This window comes from Mus caroli, chromosome 18 (assembly GCF_900094665.2).
Source record: "Mus caroli chromosome 18, CAROLI_EIJ_v1.1, whole genome shotgun sequence".
Classification (NCBI taxonomy): Eukaryota; Metazoa; Chordata; class Mammalia; order Rodentia; family Muridae; genus Mus; species Mus caroli.
The window spans coordinates 29167232-29188710 of NC_034587.1; the positions used below are offsets into that span (position 1 = coordinate 29167232).

Sequence of the window (21479 nt, forward strand, 5' to 3'; positions counted from 1 at the left end):
TGTAGCTCTGGCTGTCCTGGAACTCACTTTGTAGACCAGGCTGGCCTCAAACTCAGAAATCCGCCTGCCTCTGCCTCCCAAGTGCTGGGATTAAAGGGCATTTGTACTTCTTGATTTATATAAAAGTTGGAAATAATTTCTCAGAGAAATCTGCACTTTAATGTTTATAGCATATATACTGCTCAAACTGGGAAGCAACCAGGATGCCCTTCATTAGGTAACCACGTGATGATAATGTATATGAACTGTAAAAAGATAGTGAAGAGACTTAAAATGTGTGGTGGTGCATTTAATCCCGGCACTGGGAATGCAGAAGCAGGCGAATCTGTAACTTTGAGGCTAGCCTGGTATGTAGAGCAAGTTCAGAACAGCCAGAGCTACAAAGGAAGTCCTGCCTTGAACAACAAACTAAAGAATTGAACTCAGGTCCTCTGAAAGAACAAGCAGTGCCCTTAACCACTGAGCCATCTCACCAGCCCTCTGTTAACTTCTCCTTTTTTTTTAGATTTATTTTATTTATGTGAGTACACTGTAGCTGTCTTTTTCAGACACACCAGATCAGATCCCATTACAGATGGTTGTGAGCCCACCATGTGGTTGCTGGGAATTGAAGGCAGGACCTCTGGGAGAGCAGTCAGTGTTGTTGTTCTTGTGTTTTGTTTTGTTTTGTTTTGTTTTTGAGGCAGGGTTTCTCTGTATAGCCCTGGCTGTCCTGGAACTCACTCTGTAGACCAGACTGGCCTTGAACTCAGAAATCCACCTGCCTCTGCCTCCAGAGTGCTGGGATTAACACCACGCCCATCGCAGTTAGTGTTCTTGATGCTGCGCCATCTCTCCAGCCTCTCTTGTTTCCACTTTTTAAGTGGAATTTAGAAAAAAAAAAATTGTTTTTTTATGTGAGTGCTTGCTTGCATATATATGTGTTTGCCTAGTGCAGTCCTGTAGCCTGTGGAGGCTAGAAGAGGGAGGGTGTCATATCCCTTGGAAGGGGAGTTGGCTATGAGATGACATGTGAGTGCTCAGAACTGAACTCCTAAGTTTTCTGCAAGAGCAACAAGTGCTGTTGCGTATATATCTGCACACCAGAAGAGGGTGCCAGATCCCATTACAGATGGTTGTGCACCCCACCATGTGGTTGCTGGGAATTGAACTCAGGTCCTCTGGAAGAGCAGTCAGTGCTATCAATCTCTGAGCCATCTCTCCACGCCATGGTCCCCATTTTTATTTTTGTCATTTCAGAAATGTCATATAAAATCTTAAGCTCTGTATTTTGTTATTTTAGTTGATGAGTACCTTTTTTTATTGCAGTGTTAGAGGAGCAGGGAGCACTTATGCCTTGTTAAAACAAACAAACAAACAAACAAACAAAACCCCCAAACAATAATCTTAAAAGTAAGAAATAAGAGGTTGGAGAAATGGCTCCGTGGTTAAGAGCACTGGCTGCTTTTTTAGAGGTTCTAAGTTCAATTCCCAGTAACCACATGGTGATGTACAACTATCTATAATAGAATCTGAGTCCCTCTTCTAGCATGCAGGCTTACATGCAAATCACTCATCTATAAAAATATAAATAAAGTTAAAAAAAAAAGAACATACAGAAAGCTAAGCTGGGCCTGGTAATACATACCCTTAACCCTAGCCCAGGAGGCTGATGCAGGCTGGTATCTGAGGTGGAAGTGGGACCCTGTCTTCAAAACAACAAAAACAAAACAATACAAAAAACAAAACCAAAAGATATCATGTATTCTGTAAATGACAACATATATCTACTATCACAGCTAGCATAGAGAATACCATGTCACTGGTGGACCTGCACGCTTGATGCCAAGCCATCTATAAGGATGTCTGTTCTGTAACATGGCATATGTTAAAGTTGTCAAGAATAAGGTCTACTTTAAGAGATCCCAAGTGAAATTTAGAAAACAAGATAATAATTTAGAAAAAAAAGGCTGCTATGCTTCGACATATAGAGTGAAGTTTGTATAACTAGCAATATTGTTCATGCCATGAACCAAAATATGGGAGTTAGCCCAGCAAATTGTGCTCATTGTACTAGCTGTGCTGGCCCACAGGCTTCTCAATAGAATTAGCTTGTTAAGGTCTGTGAAAGCCAAGTGGAGGTGACTGAAGATATAAATACAATATGGAAAGCATTGATGGTCAGCCCAGTGCCTTTGGCTGCTGTTGGGTGCATACATTGCTGAAACTAAGCTGACACTAAAGTTTTGGCAGCCTTCTAGGAGAGCTGTGTTGCTGGACTTTCCAACCCCAGTTTGCCCATTTATTAAAAAATATAATCCAGTTATTATAATTGTAAGCTATAGGCCTAGATTGGGCAGCTCTAACACTACACTTATTCATTCCCCAGCTGTAAGACTCCTTGCTACTTAATGGTTTCTCCTGGCCACGTGGTTCAGGTCCATTGCAGTTTTCTCTTGTGCTTCTCTCTTCTCTCACTGTCCCCACTCTCAAACCTCTTGTTCCACCTGTCTCCTCTACTGCCCAATCACAGGCTCTAGCCTTTATTGACTGGTTAAAATGTAGAGAATGTGCACATGAGATAGATCACCGGAGTACATGGTAGACTGACTGCTCGTGATGGACTGCTCATCTGCTCATCTCATTGAAGCAGAACTAACATCAGAATATAAACAGCATCAGGATAACCAACAACAGAGCTGTGAATAGAAGCTTTTCTGTCCCTTACAATACTTAATGTTTTTTGTTTAAAGTAATTTGAAAGCAAGGAGTACTATGGAGTACATCCTAGGTTGGAATATTGCAAATCACAGCTGTTACCTGATGGGAGAAAATGAAGATACTTACTTTCTCAGCACCTAAGCAGCCAGTAACTCCAAATGTGCAGATTATTACGAGGGAGGATGGGAGTGGAGAAGAAAGCTCATAATGGTCTATGTAGAATTCAGTCTATGGGAAGAAAAAAATGAAGACAAAACAAAATGAGCTGTTAGAAAGAAGATGTCGAATTTTCCCATAATATCCCTTCCTAGAAGAAAGCTTGGGAGCTCAGGCGAAGGTAAACTTTCTCAGAGCTCAGGAACAGGTCACTGAGCACTAAACTAACTGGTTTGTTTATGAAGATTATTGTTGATATTAAAGAAGGCAGTAAACCTGACCAACGACAACAGAACAAAAGCCATAAGAACCTTGAGGGTAGGGAGAGGAGCTCTACATGTTTAATGGCTTTATCATTTGTTCTTTGTTAAGTCAGAATGTATAAACTACTGATTTATTCTTTTTAACATAGGATCTCATTATGTAGACTGGGATGGCCTTGAACTCACCAAGTTAGGCCTGCCTTGTCCTCCTAAGTCTGGGGTGAAAGCATGTGCCACAGGCCAGGTAGGATTCCTGTTTACTAAAGTGAGAACAGAAGGAAGAGAATGAGCATGCTGATATTTCCATTACTGGTCCAGCTAACCGTCAGTGTGGACATCTTCTGGTTCACGACAGATTAGGGTTTATATGTCATTTGGGGTGGTATCTCAGGGTTCAGGTTTGATTATCCAACTCAGAACCTAGGTGGGTAATTTAAAACACCTGCTGCCACTCCCCCCACCCTGCTTCTAAAAAAAAAAAAATCTAAGGACAGTATTTTGATGGTTAGGGGAAACTATTTCAAATATTTATTTCCTAAAAAAGTTCCCTTTGCACTCGTATAACATCACAGAATACCTGTATATCTAAATCTGTAATCCAAGGTTAGTCTGCTGAGACTAGAGGAGGAGCCTGGGTGCCAGCCCTGAATGCATGTTCCTTACCTGTGTGGAACAGCTCATTTTGCCTCTCCTAATCATTTCTGTTATCCTTGAGCCCTCTCTGCTGGAGTGACAGTGAATAGCTGGTCCCTCCCTGCCTCCTGTTCCTTTCTTTCTCTCTGTCTCATATATCTGAGGCTAGTCTCAAACTTGATAGGTAGCCAAACTCCTGATCCTCCCCCTTCTACCTCTCAAGTACTGGGACTATAGGTTTGTGTTCCTCCACTCTTCAGGCACATTTGTTGTTCTTGGTGGTGTGTAAAGTCTATCAGAATTTGGAAGGTCCCAGAATCTGGAGGGTACCCTGAGTTCAAGGCCAGCCAGTCTTCATGTTGAGACTCTGTATTTAAAAACAACAACAACAACAACAACAACAACAACAAAACCCCAAATTAAGAAAGTTTTAAGAATAAAAACAAATAAGAATCCTGAACAAATCAGGAGATTTCACCTACACCCCCCTCCCTCCCACTCTCCCTCCCCAGCTCTCAAAAGATTGTCTCACTATGTAGATTAGGCTGGGCTGGAATTTATAGAGACCTACCTGCCTCAGCTGAGATTAAAGTGTGTGCCAACACTGCCGAGCTCGTCTCGTCTCGTCTCGTCTCTTCTCTTCTCTCTTTCATGTATGTGAGTACACTGTAGCTGTCTTCATACACACCAGAAGAGGGCAATGAATCCCCATTACAGATGGTTATGAGTCATCATGTGATTGCTGAGAATTGAACTCAGAACCTCTGGGAGAGCAGTCAGTGCTCTTAACTGCTGAGCCATCTATCTCTCCAGCCCTCTGAACTAGTTTTTGTTTTTAAGAATATCTATTTTATTTGTCTCTCTGTGTGTATACACACATATACATATATGTACATGTGTTACATATATTTCTCCATGTATGTGGTGGTATTCCCATGGGGTCAGACTGTATTGGATATCCTGAAACTGGAGTTATGGGTGGTTGTGAACTGTTAGATAGGCTCTAGGAGTAGAACCTGGGTCTTCTGAAAGAGCATTGACTACTTACTTTTATTGCTAAGCCAGATCTATCTGTTAACCCCTCCTGGACAGGCAGGCAGGCAGGCAGGCAAGCAAGCAAGGGCTCTAGTGTACACACACACACACACACACACACAGAGCACAATCTCTCTTTAAATTTTTTTTTACTTTTAAAAAATTAGATATTTTCCTTATTTACATTTCCCTTTCCTAGTTTTCACTCTGAAAATCCCCATCCTCTCCTCTCTTCTCCTGCTCCCCAACCCACCACTCCTGCTTCCTGGCCCAGGTATTCCCCTATACTGGGGCATAGAACCTTCACAGGACCAAGGACCTCTCCCCCCATTAATGACGGACTAGGTCATCCTCTGCTACATATGCAGATAGAGCCATGAGTCTCTCCGTGTGTTTTCTTTGATTGGTGATTTAGTCCCAGGGAGCTGTTGGGTTACTGGTTAGTTCATATTGTTCCTCCTAAGGGGCTGCAAACCCCTTCAGCTCCTTGGGTACTTTCTCTAGCTCCTTCATTGGGGACCCTGTGCTCCGTCTAATGGATGACTGTGAACATCCACTTCTGTATTTGTCAGGCACTGGCAGAGCCCCTCAGGAGACAACTATATCAGGCTCTTGTCAGCAAGCTCTTGTTGGCATCTGCAATAGCGTCTGGGTTTGGTGGTTGTTTATGGGATGGATCCTCAGGTGGTGCAGTCTCTGGATGGTCATGCCTCCAGTCTCTGCACTGAACTTCGTCTCTGTAACTCCTCTCTCTCTAAATTTTAAATTTTTGGGGTCATTTTTGTATGTATATGTGCATCACGCGGGTGGAAACATGTCATGCATCTGTGTGCACATGTGGGTGGAGGACAGAAGTTGACATTGTATTACTCGGTTTATTTCTCTGTATATATCAAGGCAGGGCATCTCACTTAGCCCAGAGTGTGCTGATTCATCTAGTTAGGTGTGGTTACTCTGGGGACCCCATTTCTACCTTCTATGCATTGGAATTACAGGGGAAGCTACTGTGCTCTCGTTTCATTTACATGGGTATTGGGGGTCTAGAATCTGGTCTTGATACTTGGATGGCGAGGATTTTACTTGCTTAATGATCTTTCAAGCCCCAGTTTACTTTTTAGCTACACATTTAAAAGTATAAAACCTTATTTGCTAACATTTTTTTTTTCTTGTTTTGGTTTTTTAGACAGGGTTTCTCTTGGCTGTCCTGTCTCTGTAGACCAGGCTGGTATTGAATTCAGAGACCTGCCTACCACTGCTGGCATTAAAAGCCACTATACCTGATGAGAAACATGTTTTTATTGTGTATGGTTTTTCTTCACTGGAATCTGCCCAAAAGCTGAGAGTTTATTGTAAATAGCCATGAGGTGTTTTCTACTTTTCCTCTACTTCCTGATGTTGAAGTTTGAAAAGTGTGTTTAGGTATTTTTGGGTTATGTTCTATTAGGGAAAACATCACTTTTATGTATGTTGGGGGGATATGTTCATGTGTATATATGCACATGGTGCATGTGTATGGAGACTAGAGGTTGACTTTAGCTTTCTTTCTTGCATGCTCTCTGTTCTCTTTATGTAGCCCTGGGTATAGACCATGCTGGTTACAAACTCATAGAGAGCTGCCTACCTCTGCCTTCCGGAGTGCTGCAATTAAAGGTTTGTGCCATTATGCCCAGCTTTTCCACTTTTTTTTTTTTGAGACAAAAACTCTCACATTTCTAAGCTGGTTGGCCAGTGAGCTCTAGGACTTCACCTGGTCTGTGTGTCCTCCAGTACTGCAGTGCTTCTGTGAGTACCTTTTACATGGTTTCTGAGGATTTGAGCCCTTTTGCTCACAAGACTTTCTTCCACTCAAGACAGGGTTTCTCTGTGTTGCCCTGGCTGTTCTAGAACTCCATCTGTGGTCTCAAACTCAGAGGTCCACCTGCCTCTGCCTCCTGAGTGCTGAGATTAAAGGTGTGCCCTCACCCCTCTAGCCTGCTTCTGGAATTTTACATAGTCAGGATAGGTTTGTTTTATGGAAATAGAATATACTTGGTTTCATGGAGCCTGGAAAGTGCTGTTCTGTGAAAGTGAATGTTGTATTTAGTGAGTCAGAATGATGTGACTTTACTTGATGTGTGCACTGTAAGCAAACTCTTGACAGAATTGTGCTCCTTGCTTGACATTATAGATTTATATTTAGGGGAAAGATGAACTGAATTTAGTTGTTTGGGTAGGTTTTTATCCTTAAAAATTTAGATGTTTAGTAATTATACATATCATTTACTAAGGCTATTCATATATAAATAATTTGTCTTCTGACTTCTGTTCCTTTTCTTACCTACTGCCCCCACCCCCACCCCCCAGCCCAGTTATGGGATGACTGTTGGAGGGAAGTCTAACTTTTAGTTGAATTTTGCCATTCTAGTATTGTATTTGAAGTGACTAGTACAGCGAGTATAAAACCTATACTTACTCGAGGCAATACATTTCTACTATATTCAAAAGGTTAAAAGCTACTATTTTGCTGGGCGTGGTGGCGCATACCTTTTATTCCTGCACTTGGGAGGCAGAGGCAGGCGGGTTTCTGAGTTCGAGGCCAGCCTGGTCTACGAAGTGAGTTCCAGGACAGCCAGGGCTATACAGAGAAACCCTGTCTCGAAAAACCAACAAAACAAACCAAACCCAAAAAAGCGCTACTATTTCTTTGCATTTGGTTAATAATTCTAGTTCCATTGTGAAGCTTGAAGGATAACTTTAGGACTTCGTGTTCTATGTGGGTCACTGATTTTTCAAATTTATGTATCAGGTTTTCTGCTCTTAGAGAAAGCTGAATCTTTTGGCAGCTCCTGTTGAAGGAGTCTGAGGTCCTGGCACTTTGCTCTGGCTCTGCTGCTCTAATTGCTTAGAGGCGCTGCAACAAATTAACACAGCCTAGAGGTTTAAAGAGTAGAAATGTATTGCCTCAAGGTTCTCAATGCTGAAACATAGAAATCTAAGATGAGAGAAGGGCTTGGTTCTTGTTGACACTTTTGTTTTGGCTTGCTGTGTTCTCCTATGGCTGTCCTTTGTATTGTCTGAGCCTTAATTTCTTACTATTCAGGTTAGATTAGAACCCTAAAGCTAAATATAGATAACTGGGATTTAGGGCTTTGATAAATGAAGTGAGGTAGACACAGTTCAACTCAGAACACCAACAAAAATGGTATTATTGAAAGTTTAGCCAAAAGAATTTTCCTTCCTCCCCTCTATCCCTCCCTTCCTCATTTTGAGAAAGTCTCATGTAGCCTAGGCTAGCCTCAAATTCTTTATGTTGCAGAAGGATTATATTCTTTCCTCCACCTTCCAAATGCTGAGATAACATGAATACACTATGCCCAGCTATTTTTATTTTGTGATGCTAAGAATTGAAGCCAGACATTTTACTGGCTAAGCCATCTCATTCTCTCTTATCCCCCTCCCCCACAAAGTAATTCAATGATTGCTGACTTGAAGGCATATGCTTGTAAGGCATATGTGAAGTGTGCTCATGGCATGAGTTTGTAAGGTGTATGTGAAGCATGTTCATGGTGTTGTATGGTGAGGAGGTTTGTACCTAGTGTTAGACTTTTCAATGTTTTTCATTGATTATGTATATGTGGATGGGCCCATGTCGCTACGTTGGAGATCAGAGGGTAACTTGTGGGAGTTGGTTCTTGCCAACTTTCTCTGTGAAGTTCTGGCTGTCCTGGAAAACATTCTGTAGACTGGCTGACCTTCTTGCCTGCTTCCCAAGTGCTGCGATTTTAGGTGTTCACCACCACCGCTTTGCTTTTTTTCTTCTTTTTTCCATCATTCTAGAATTTTGATTTATTATTTATTTTTTTTAACTTAAGTCGTACTTTGGCAAGAAAACCAAACAAAAGACCTTTCTCAGAAGACCCTTTTTGTTTTAGTTTTTCTGAGATAGTTTCTCTGTGTAGCCCTGGCTGTCCTGGAACTTACTCTGTAGATCAGGCTGCTCTCAAACTCAGAAATCCGCCTGCCTCTGCCTCCCAAGTGCTGCGATTTAAAGGCTTTTGCTACCACTGCCCAGCTTCAGAACACTTTTTTATGTGATTTGGTTTTGTATGTTTTTCTGAGACAGGGTGTTGCTGAGACAGGGGGTTTGTCCTCTCCTTCCCTCCCCTCCTTATCCCTCCCTTTCATCTTACATATTCCAGGTTGGCTTTTAATGTGCATAGTAACCAGGGTGGTCTTGCTCTTTGAGATTTCTTCCTTTGTCAAACTACAGGTATTTGCCATCAGCATGATTTTTATGTGGTTCTGGAGATGAAACAAGCACTCTACTAGCCCTTGCAGAACAAATTTTACTCAATAACTTGCTTGTTTTGTGTCTAACCTTGCTTGTTTTACATTGGACCTTAGTCATTCAGCTGTCAGTCCTTGATTTGGGTCTTAGTTAATGCTTTCCATTGTAATACCCAAAATTAAACTGTAAGCCCCACTCACCCAAGGACCAGGTAACTCCCTGGAATGTTGGGAGTTGTTCTTGGAAAATAACAAATGCCTCATGGGGAAAATAGGTTACTTATGGGTTTGTCTTTATAAACCCCTACAAAATATGTCTCTGGGCCACTCAGATGGAGTTCCAGGGAGTGGTCCTGACCAAAGTGCATCTTGGTCAGTATTTAATAAAGCCTGCTTCAGATTTGGCTCAAAAATGGTAGAACTGGTTTTTGTCATGCAAATCTCAGGATTAACACTATTCAGCTTCAAAAATCCCCAGCTTTCTGTTATTGTTTCATTTGATATTTGTTTGAATGTTTTCTTAATCTATTAAATTTCCCATTTTTAGCTGATGTATATATACTTCACATCATTAAGTTCACTTTTTAAACCATTTATTTTACTTTTGAGATAAGGTTTCTATATGTAGCTTTATCTAGCCTGGAACTCATAGAGATTCTCCTATGTCTGTCTCTACAGTGTTGGGATTAAAGGCATATGCCACCAGTGCCCATCTTTTATACCATTTTAAAGTGTACCATTCAGCTCATTTAGTTTGTTCAGTGTGGTATAGCTGCCTCCTCTTCCTGGTTCTAAAATGTTTTTCATTATCTTTGAAGGAAAGACTATCTTATGAAATAGTCACTTTTCATTCCTAGACTCTTGTATCCTGGAGTTAAAAAACTTTCTCTGTATAGCACATTCTAGATTTTTCATATCAAAAGAGTCATGTGGTCTTTGTGTTTGGCTAGTTTAACATATTTTCAGCATAATACATGTTATAATGTGTATAGCTTTTTGTTGTTGAAACTATTTTTATTCCATCAAAATTAGAAAACTTATGGCTATAAAAAATAGAACTTTTGCTGGGCAGTGATGGTTCACACCTTTAATCCCAGTACTTGGGAGGCAGAGGCAGGCCAATTCTCTGAATTCAAGCCTTGTCTACAGAATGAGTTCCAGAGCAGTCAGAACTGCATAGAGAAATCCTGTCCCAGAAATAGCTAGCTACCTAGCAAGCTAGCTAGACCTAAATATGCTTTCTTGGAGTGCTTGGGGGTGTACCTCAGTGGTATTACTTGTGAGATCCCAGACGCAATCCCCCACTACCACACCCAATCCCCAAATTTAAGACTTTATTTTTATTTTGAAAATGCTAAATGTAGCCGGGCGGCGGTGGCACATGCCTTTAATCCCAGCACTTGGGAGGCAAAGGCAGGCAGATTTCTGAGTTTGAGGCCAGCCTGGTCTACAAAGTGAGTTCCAGGACAACCAGCAGGGCTATACAGAGAAACCCTGTCTCGAAAAACAAACCAAACCAAACCAACCCAAAAAAAACAAACGAAAATGCTAAATGTATTTTGTGGTGTGTGTGTGGTATGTGTGTTTATGGATGAATGCATTCATGCCTGTGTGTATGTATGTACACACCTATACATGTGTGGATATTAGAGGACCTCAAGAAGTTGGCGATGGCACGTTGGTTCTGCCTTCCTACCATGTGAGTCCTGTGACTCAAACTCACTTGGCAGCAAGTGCCTTTTACTGCTGGGCCATCTTGCCAGCCCCAAATACACTGCTGAAAACCCCATGTGTCTTCCTCACCCCCATGGTTTCTCTGTGTAGCCCTGATTGTCCTAGAACTCTCTGTAGAGCAGGCTGGCCTTGAACTTGGAAATTCACCTGCCTCTGCCTCCCCAGTACTGGAATTAAAGTCATGAACAACCAGTGCCCAGGCCCAAGACACTCTTTAAGGAGACCTTGGCATACAGCTCAGCATTTAGTAGGTAGACAGTGGAGGATTCTGTGTTTGTAACTAGACTGGGTTACATAATTAAACTGTCCTCAGAACAAATTTAGAAAAAACTTCAGGCCTTTTAGAAAATTTGACCTAGATATCTGGAGTGTGACTTTTAATTTAAATCTCATTACTGAGATGTAGTTGCATTTATGAGATGTCAGTGTAAGCACAGTCTATGCCAGCTTCAAGTGCTTTTATACATAGTAACTCATCCGCAGCTCTAAGGGTGGAATGTTTCTCATCTTGTTATAAACTAACAATTACTTCCTAGTAGAAGAGCTGACACATTAGAGGTATACTTTGTTACCCTATTTTGGTGTCGTGTATCAGAGTTTAGGTAGTAGCATCCTTCCTCTGTCTCATTGCTTTACCCCTGCACAGCCAATTGAAAGTAGTACCAAGACGGCTTTTATCTCAAGAAAAGCATGAAGGTTTTTCTCTAGGCCCCTTTAAAAATATCTCGAGAATAATGTAAACAGATATAAGAACAGAAAAATAATGGAAATTACAGTCTTCCTTTTGAAATAAGAGTAATTATGATCCCTTCTTTCTCTAATTCTGGAATTACAGTTATTGTACTTAGCTATTAATAGGAAGTTTGAAAGACTTTACAACATTTTTTAGAGGATAAAATAGAGTTTTATGACAAGATACTATAAAAATAGTTTTATGATAATCTTAAAAATAAATTGACTGTAAAATATCTAAATGAAAATTTCATTTGAAAATGTTCATGGTGGTGCTGGAGAGATGGCCCAACAGTTAGAGAGCATATATTGGTCTTGCAGAGTGTTTCAAGAGGACCAAAATTTGATTCCTAGCACCCAGGTCAGGTAGCTCACAGTCACATGTAACTTTAATGCTAAGATTCCCGGCAACTATATACTTGTGTGCACACATGAGTAAAAATGAAAACCTTAACCCAGCTCCTATTTTTCCTCTATCACCTCTTCTACCTTTATTATTTTGAGACAAAGTCTCATGTAACACAAGATGGTATTTAAGTTTTTGAAAAATGTTAATACTCAGTTGATGCTTGCTTTTTCTTCCCTAGAAGAAACACAAACACAACCCAATAACACCCTAAGCTATTATACATTATACTCTCTTCCATTGGGGCAAGTTTTTACAATAAATAGGTTATTAGTACTTATTCTGTAATAAACCCTGTCACATTTTGATATAGTTCCTATATTTATTTGGTGAGGTTAGACTCAGGACTATATGCATCCTAGGTAAGCTTTCTGCTGCTGAGCTTTATCTCCAACCTTCATATTTGATTTTATAAACAGTGTTAGAATGTTGGAAACACTGCAAGGAAGAAAACTGTTAAATGTTCACTGAGCCTGTAAGGTGGCTAGTGGGTAAAGGGTCCTACTGCTTAGCCTCACAATCTGAGTTTGATCCACATGATAAAAGGAGAGAACCCAATTTTGCAAGTTGTTGTCTGACATCCATACACTTGCCATGTGCCCCTCTCTCCCTGCCAATAAATAATACAGATTTTACAGCTGGGTGGTAGTGGCACATGCCTTTAATCTTGGTTCTCCAGAGGCAAAGGTAGGTGGATCTACAGAGCTAGTCCCAGGACAGCTAGGAGTACACAAATAAGCCTTGTCTCCAAAAAACCAATAAACAAATATTTTAGAAAGTATTCACTGAAAATATCTGAAAAGATCAGGTAAAAGCACGAGCTTCTGCAGATGATCCCAGCTTAGTTTTCAACATGCACATGGCCGCTCACTTCTGTCTGCAACTCCAGTTCCAGGGATCTGATGCTCTCCTATGGTCTCTTCACAATATACTTGTAGGCAAAACCACTTACACACATTCTGAAAAAGTCTGAAAATGTTTTCAGGTTAGAAAATGTTTTCTAGCCATAGTTGTCAAGTCATGTGATAAGTGTACTGAAATACTTCTGTCTTCTATTCTAGTGACTTAGTAGGAAAACATCACCATGGCTACAGAAATTGGCTCTCCTCCACGATTTTTCCATATGCCGAGGTTTCAACACCAGGCTCCCCGACAATTATTTTATAAGCGACCTGATTTTGCACAGCAGCAAGCAATGCAGCAGCTCACCTTTGATGGAAAACGAATGAGAAAAGCTGTAAACCGAAAAACCATAGACTACAACCCCTCTGTAATTAAGTATTTGGAGGTAAGTGCAGTAAAAGTATTTCCAGTGGCCAAAGTGCTTTTGTTAAAAATTTATTTATCTGATTTATATGAGTGCTCTATCTGCACACCTGCATGCAGAAGAGGGCATCTGATCACATTATAGATGGTTGTGAGTCACCATGTAGTTGCTGGGACTTGAACTCAGGACCTCTGGAAGAGCAGTCAGTGCTCTTAACCACTGAGCTATCTCTCCAGCCCTGGCAAAAGTGCTTTTTAAAAAATAAACTAGCCGGGCGTGGTGGCGCATGCCTTTAATCCCAGCACTCGGGAGGCAGAGGCAGGCGGATTTCTGAGTTCGAGGCCACCCTGGTCTACAAAGTGAGTGCCAGGACAGCCAGGGCTACACAGAGAAACCCTGTCTCGAAAAACCAAAAAAAAAAAAAAAAAAAAAAACCCTAAATAAAGAGTAACAAGTATCACTTGTATTTCTTGAATTAGTGGGATGGATTAGCATGTTGAGTTCATTAATTCTGAAAATGACTCAGTATATGTGAAAGAATAAAGTGACTACCAATATAGCAGTATTTTGAGACGCTTGCACTGAGAACATGCTGTGTCCTACTTCTGAGTTCTGGAGGAGGTGCTCTGTATTTACTTGAAGATCAAGTACCTGCCACCGTCAAATGGAGTGAAAGGGCCTCAGCTCTGCTTCTCTACTTTTGATCCTTATGTACTTATGTTAGCCTGTTAAATGTTACTGTTCCATTCATTTGGTTTTGTCTGCTTTTACACCTAAGTTCAGTAGTTAAAGGCCTGTTTGTCAGACTTGAGGTTTTTTTTCTCTTTTTTAAGATAGGATCTTAGGTAGCACAGGCTGGCTTTGAATTCCCGAATCTTTCCCTCCATCCCCCAAGTACTGAGATTTATACATATGATGTCACACTGGTTGTTTAGTGTTTGTAGGCAATTTCATTTGAGAAACTAGAGTATAAAGCTAGAAATTGAAAAGAATAAAAAAGCCAAAAGCAAAATACAAGAAACTGTACTGTGATAATGATTTTGGCAGAAATATGGTTGCCAATCTATCCTTACCTCCCCCTTAACTTACTTATTTTTATTTTATGTGTATGATTGTTTGCCTGTATGTCTACTGTGTATATTATGTCCCCTGAAACTGGAATTACCCCCATCCCCAATTCCACTTATTAGGGTATGTGAGTGAGGATGTGTTAGGGATCAGAACTGGAAGATGTTGGCACTTGCCTTTAATCCCAGTACTCAGGAGGCAGAGGCAGGCGTATCTCTGAGTTCGAGGCCAGCCTGGTCTACAGAGTGAGTGCCAGGACAGCCAGGGCTAAAGAGAAACTATCTCAAAACCAGAAGAAAAAAGGAACAAAGAAACAAAAGGAAAGAAAATAGACTGGCATGTTGAATACTCCTTTAATCCCAGTAATCAGGAAGCAAAAGTAAGATCTTTTTGAGTTCCAAACTGCCCTGGCCTATGTAAGGAGTTGTGGGCTAGCAAGGGCTATACAAATAGACACGAATCCTATTTTCTCCTTTTTAAATACACATTACAATTGGGGGCTAGGAAGGTGGCTCAGTGTTTAAGAACATGGGATGCTCTTCAAAAGGACCTGGGCTTGAGTCTCAGAATGTACATGGTGGCCCATAACCATCTGTAATTCCAGTTTCAGAGTATTTGATGCTCTTTTGATCTCTGTGGGTACAAAGCATGCATGTGTCGCTTGGTACCTACATGCATACAGGTGAAGGCAAATATTTGTACACATAAATTTAAAAATACACATTGGTCTCATTAATAATTAAAATTTACATGATTGTCACAGGACCATATATTCATTAGTTAATTTGTTTTTAACAGAATAGGATATGGCAAAGAGATCAGAGAGATATGCGGGCAATTCAGCCGGATGCAGGTTATTATAATGATGTAAGTATAAGTTATTATACTAGCTTACTAACAACCTCCGGGTTCAAGGTTGTCTTACATGTTATAAATAACATATTTCCAGAAGGGTAATAGAGTATGTCTATATTTACTCTGATTTAACTTTGTCTCAACCTCAATATTCCTATAACTTAATGATGAATAAACTTTGGGGGCAGAAAGCAATATTCAAACATTAAACAGCCTCAAAGTCTTTTAATAGAAGTCTTTTAATTTTAAGTTTGGGTTTTTACAAACATGCTTTGCTGTATTGACTTTGAGAAGCAATTTAGGAAATATGATACTTAAACTGACACTGAAAGTAAGTTCCAGATTAATGCTAATAGATATTTAACTATATGTATACTAACTTTGTATCTACATTCTCTTTTAATTAATGTAGAACACTTTTAATTTCCTAATGGCTTGTAAAATTATCCTGAAGTTTTCTTTAGCTGTAGAAATAGTTATCTTGCCATGTACTGGTGTACTTTGTTTCTTCCTGTGTGTTTACCCAATGTTGTTTTTCTTTCTTTTTTTAAAAAAGCTGGTCCCACCAATAGGAATGTTGAATAATCCTATGAATGCAGTAACAACAAAATTTGTTAGGACATCAACAAACAAAGTTAAATGCCCAGTATTTGTTGTGAGGGTAAGTATTCAATTAGATATTTATTTGAAAAACTAGTACTTATTTTTACAAATGTATTTGAAAAGGCTGGACGAGGTGGCATAAGCCTTTACTCTTAGAAGCAGGAGCATCTTTGTGAGTTCAAGGCCAGCCTGGTCTATACAGTTCCAGGCAACCATGGCTACATAGAGAGATCCTGACTGAAAAACAAAAATATTTGATAAAATGAAAATTAAACATTATATTAAATGTATATCCAAGATAATAGTTGGTTTACTACTAATAATTTTCCTTTTGAACCCACTCTTTTATCCATTTTGTCCACTACTGTTAGGATAATGTGCTCTGAATGGTTTTTATCATGTGTTAACTTCCCCAGAATTCTGGAATATGTAGGTTCATGTTGCAGTGGTCTCAGTATTACTCTGAATAGAGATGCCTTTGATGCTGTTGGAATGTAAAGGTAAATGTAAAGCTGTTAGGTGTTGCTAAGCAACGGTGATTAGGAGTGCTGAAAAACTGATGCATCATACTCAACAGCTCTGTGGAGGTGCCCAGTAGTTTCTTTGGAATTTATAGCCAGGAATATATTCACATTGTTCAATATTTTAGAGAGATTTTTACATAAAAAGGTTCTTTTCCATACTGACTAGACATTCAGTTCATTTTCCTGTTGATGATAGTGTAATCACTTTATTTCATTTCCTTTCTCTGTGTAGCCCTGGCTGTCCTGGAACTCACTCTGTAGACCAGGCTGGCCTGGAACTCAAGGATCCACCATATACCTTTACCTTCTGAGTGCTGGGATTAAAGGCAAGCACCACCAGTGCCCAGACACTTGATTTTTTTTTTTTCTTCAAATCTTGAAAAGTAAGAAAGAGTCTGGCAGTGGTGGCACACACCTCTAATCAGCACTTGGTAGGCAGAGGAATGTGGATTTTACCTCTATGTGGGTTCCAGGGTTGTGCTCAGATGGTCTGGATTCTCTGGAGCCGGAGACCAACAGGTGGTTGTGATCTATCTGAAGTGTTAGGAAGCAAACTGGTCCTCTGGAAGAGCAGCAAGGACTCTAAACTGCTCCATTAGTCTCCAGCCCTTTAATGTCCTTTTATAATACAGAAAACCTTTTGAAATGAAGCCTGAGTATTCTGTATCGTTATTTCCTCCCCTTATTACTAGGGATAGAACCTAGGGCCTTGAATTTGCTCTGAGGTACATTTTCAGAACACTCCCAACCCCCAACACACACACACACACACACACACACACACACACTACTTAAGGAAAAAAAACCTACAATAAATTTCATCCAGGTAGTCTTGATCTCACTTTGTATTGTAGCCAGTCTGCTCTAGAACTCTTTGTCGTCCTCATCTTCTCTGTGTGGTGGATAAGTATTTTCCTGTAGAAATCAAGTGTAAGATCTTGGGGGAAATTTGTATATACTAGGGACACAGTCTTCTGAAACTTATTAAGAAATAAAGCTCTGAGCCAGGCTAGGTGGCACACGCCTTTAATCCCAGCACTCGGGAGGCAGAGGCAGACACAGAGGCAGGTGGATTTCTGAGTTCGAAGCCAGCCTGGTCTACAGAGTGAGATCCAGGACAGCCAGGGCTACACAGAGAAAACCTGTCTTGAAAAAACCAAACAAAAAAAAAGAAAAAGAAAAGAAATAAAGCTCTGTATTTACAGCTTAGTTGACTGAAGAATTGATAGAGATCATAGCAAATAAAATCTAATAAGATAGTACTCTATTCAGAATAATCAAAAGTATGACTTATTGATTAAACAATAAAAAGTCAAATCATCATAGGTACTTGTCATTTTCCAAATAACCTGAACTTTATGTGTTTTCTTATGCACACCTATTTTTGAACTATGTTTTTACTTAGGGTATTAGAATTGTTCTGATGTTTTGTGTATTTATATCTTTTATTGAAAATTAATGAAACTGAACAAAAGGAAAAATGAATTATGCACACACAGGCACATGTGTTTGTTGTGTGGGATCATACTCAGGGGCCTTGTGTTTTCTAGGCAAACCTCTACCATCACTAGCTCCTCTTATAACTTTTAAAGAGTATTTCGTTGTAGGAAAAGTTTGATATTTTTAATGTTCTCAGCATGTGATTTTTTTTTTTTCTTTTGCTCGGTTTACCAGCGGAATGGGGGTATTTTTATTTCAGTTTTAAGACAAGTTCTCATTATGTTTTCCTACCTGGCTTGAACTTGCTTTGTAGACCATGTTGGCCCTGAACTCACAAAGATCTTCCTGCCTTTGCCATGCAAATGTTTGGGATTAATGGTGTGTGCCAGATGCCTGGCCAATTGTCTGTCCGTCTGTCTATTCGTGCCCCCACCCCACCCCCCTTTGGTTTTGAGACCAGGTCTCTCTGTAGCCCTGCCTGTCTGGGATGTATTCTGTAGTACAAGGTGGCCTGGAACTCAGAGATCCTCCCAGCTAAGGATGATCTTGACCTTGTGCATCCTGCCTCAGCCTTTATGTGAGGTAATTGTGGGCCTCTGTCACAGATCTGACGTTACAGTTTTTGAGATGAAGTCTTAAAGTGTACCTAAGGCTAATTTCAAACTGGTGGTCCTTGCAGGTGCTTTAATTATAAGAATATACCACCACACTATTTTTCTATATATATTTGGCAAATAGCAGTTCATTTTTTATTCAGTCACTTGAAATTTTCTAGTGACTGTCTACCTTGTTTTTATTGGTCTACTATGTAGCCTAGAAAAAAGTGAAATCTTTACACATTATGATTTAACTTTCTTTTTAAGTAGATAGCTATTCTCTCTCTCTCTCTCTCTCTCTCTCTCTCTCTCTCTCTCTCTCCCTCCCTCCCTCCCTCCCTCCTGCTTTTCCAGAGATTTTTACTGCAGTTCCTAGCACCCATATTGTGCACTTCACAACTTCCTGTAACTGCAGCTCAAGAGGATGCAGTACCTTCTTACCTCCATGGGCACTGCACACCATGGTTTACACACACACACACACACACACACACACACACACACACACACACACACGTACAAGCAGGCAAATAAGCCTTTGAAATATTCCTTAAATTAGTGAAGTGGCAAGACTTGTGCTTATGTGTGACATACCTTCTTTTTCTTCCTCCAGTGGACCCCGGAAGGAAGACGATTGGTCACTGGAGCTTCTAGTGGGGAGTTCACCTTGTGGAATGGGCTGACTTTCAACTTTGAAACCATATTGCAGGTAACAGTATCCACCAGATGCTAGCTGATTTAAGAACTTGAGAGCACAGACAGTTTCATTGGCAATGTAAAACTTAACAATTGGAGGATTTACTGCTCTGAGTTAATCTAGGTTCCTATTAGTCTCTGTCAAAGCAAAACCTAAAAATGTTTTCTGTTTTCACAGGCTCATGATAGCCCTGTGAGGGCCATGACTTGGTCACATAATGACATGTGGATGTTGACAGCAGATCATGGAGGATATGTGAAATATTGGCAATCCAACATGAACAACGTCAAGATGTTCCAGGCACATAAGGAGGCGATTAGAGAGGCCAGGTTTATACACAATATACCATTTTCTGTAGTCCCTATTGTCATGGTTAAATTACTCTCTAAGTGTATTCTGGGTGCCGAGATGCATGGGCTCTCTCAGATTCTGGGAAACTTTCTGCACCTTATGAACACAATATTTCTCTTTGTTTTCACACATTCACCATTTTGCTGGCACCTTTCTGAAGTAGTTTTGTCCTGGTATCAGCCTTTGCAATATGTTAGAGATGTATTGTCTGCCACATTTTGCACTGGTTTTCTCTTTCATTTATGGCTAATAATGTGTATACGTTATTCCTTTTTATTATCTACTGTGTAAGACAAGAATATTCCAAATAAAGAATTCAGTCTTTAATTATACAACTGAATAAAATCTAAAGCCTGCAGAAATCACCTTCAGAATCCACACAAAATTCAAGGAAAAAAAAGAGGCTTAAGTGAAGACCTGGTTGGCTTGGTTCTGCCACGACTTCAAAAAGAAAGTATAGGACTAAAAAAACCTCACAGATAACTCTCTGGACGTGGCATACATTAACGGATTAATGAATGGGTTCTTCATGCTTTGCAGCTGTAAGCAGACTTTTGTCAAAGAAGACTCTAGGACTTTTCTTCTGATTCACTGTTGATAACATGACTTATGCAAATGTATGAGTGGAGTTAAAACATTCCCAGTGAGTTGTATGTTTTTACATAACAGTGAGAAATGTGTAGTAAACTTGGGGGAAAGAGTTTCACAAATAAGCCTGAAGAAGAATGGCTGCAGCCTCAGAATAAAGCTAAGCAGCATTCTTTTATGGTTGTGCCTTCTATGTGTGGGAAGAGGTTGACTTTAGAAACACTTTTGGCAGTTCCTTGTTTCTACTTTCAGGAATCCACAGAAATGGTTGCATATCCATGTTTCTGCTTTCCAGACTTGGCCTCAGTGTCGTGCTCAGAGGTTTTTCTCACCGTTAATTCATTGAGAAACGTTGAAGGGAGCTCATGGAGAGTCTTGATCTTTTTTCACAGCCAGGAAGAAACTGGCTCCCTCTTGTATAGCAGAGTCATTGGCTTTCAGCTGAAGGCTGAATAGATATTTTAACAGGTGCACTGTTCATGGGATTGCTTTACATCTGGAAGAAGGCATGAGGTTATCACAGCATTTTAAAAAAGTGAGAAACATTATATATAAAGATGATGAGCAGTCAGTTTTACTAGCCTGCTTACAAGTGTTTGAGCCTATCATTTTTGAAGTTTAAGTTTCTGAGGCAGAAACTGATGCTCATGTTTTGAGCAGTATTCCTATGTAGCTTAAATGATTATATGAAGGAATATTGTTAAGAATAGAATACATTCAGTTTCACTGTTAAGGCAACTCCCCATGTTTTGTTGATATAGGAAATAAACCAGAAGGAGCACAGGCAGCATTAGGACTAGTAGTGTACTGAGTAGGTCTTGGAATATTGATGGAAAATGATAAACAATTTTTTTCCAAGCCTTTGGATGAGATGCATATGTTAGCTGACTACATTCTCTTTAAAGGCCTCTTCACTGGATACTTCCTTCTCCTGTTTATAATGCAGCACAGTGTTTTTATTTTTCCCTGTCTGAGAAGCATGGATGATCTGTTAAATGCTGACTTCTTTCCCCTGCTGTGTGTCTTCACGTAACAGTTTCTCACCCACGGATAATAAATTTGCTACATGCTCTGATGACGGCACTGTTAGAATCTGGGATTTTCTTCGTTGCCATGAGGAAAGAATTCTCCGAGGTATGTGTGCTAACAGTACTGATTGAAATATTTAAATAGGGAAGGCTTTTGTGGTTAAATCATCACACTACACAATATTGACTTGAGTCTCCATTAAAGTATTTTTTTATACATTCACCATCTCTGTCAAGAAAGCACAGCTCTTCTCTAGCGTGCATTCATTTAGTAAGTTTTCTCTAATACTATTATTGAATTCTTTGAGCTGTAAATTAAGTATAAGCTCTCCCTTGTCCCCATCACTTATCTTCCTGTGCCCTTTAGGAAAATACTCTTTCCTGACCTTGATATTTCAAACTAATAGACAGTCACATAGTCATGGCAGTCTTTGTTTAGGTAACAAACAACAGACAAAATAGAGGTATTGATGGCTGTACTTCTTGATATTTATTTTGCCCCTTTTGAGAAAGGTCTCATTGTGAGGCTTAAGCTGG

At 40.0% G+C, this 21479-nt stretch overlaps 1 protein-coding gene across 5 annotated transcripts in view; it reads left to right on the plus strand.

Annotated features, from left to right (window-relative positions):
* Wdr33 (WD repeat domain 33) overlaps positions 1-21479 on the plus strand; it is a 111388-nt gene that overhangs the window by 16708 nt on the left and 73201 nt on the right. For all 5 annotated transcript variants that reach the window (XM_021150218.1, XM_029472113.1, XM_029472114.1 and 2 more), the window contains exons 2-7: positions 12987-13213; positions 15059-15127; positions 15672-15776; positions 18892-18987; positions 19153-19304; positions 20951-21048. In XM_021150218.1, the coding sequence (XP_021005877.1) occupies positions 13010-13213; positions 15059-15127; positions 15672-15776; positions 18892-18987; positions 19153-19304; positions 20951-21048 (724 nt within the window). In that variant the 5' untranslated portion in view covers positions 12987-13009. The remainder of the gene's footprint in view (positions 1-12986; positions 13214-15058; positions 15128-15671; positions 15777-18891; positions 18988-19152; positions 19305-20950; positions 21049-21479) is intronic.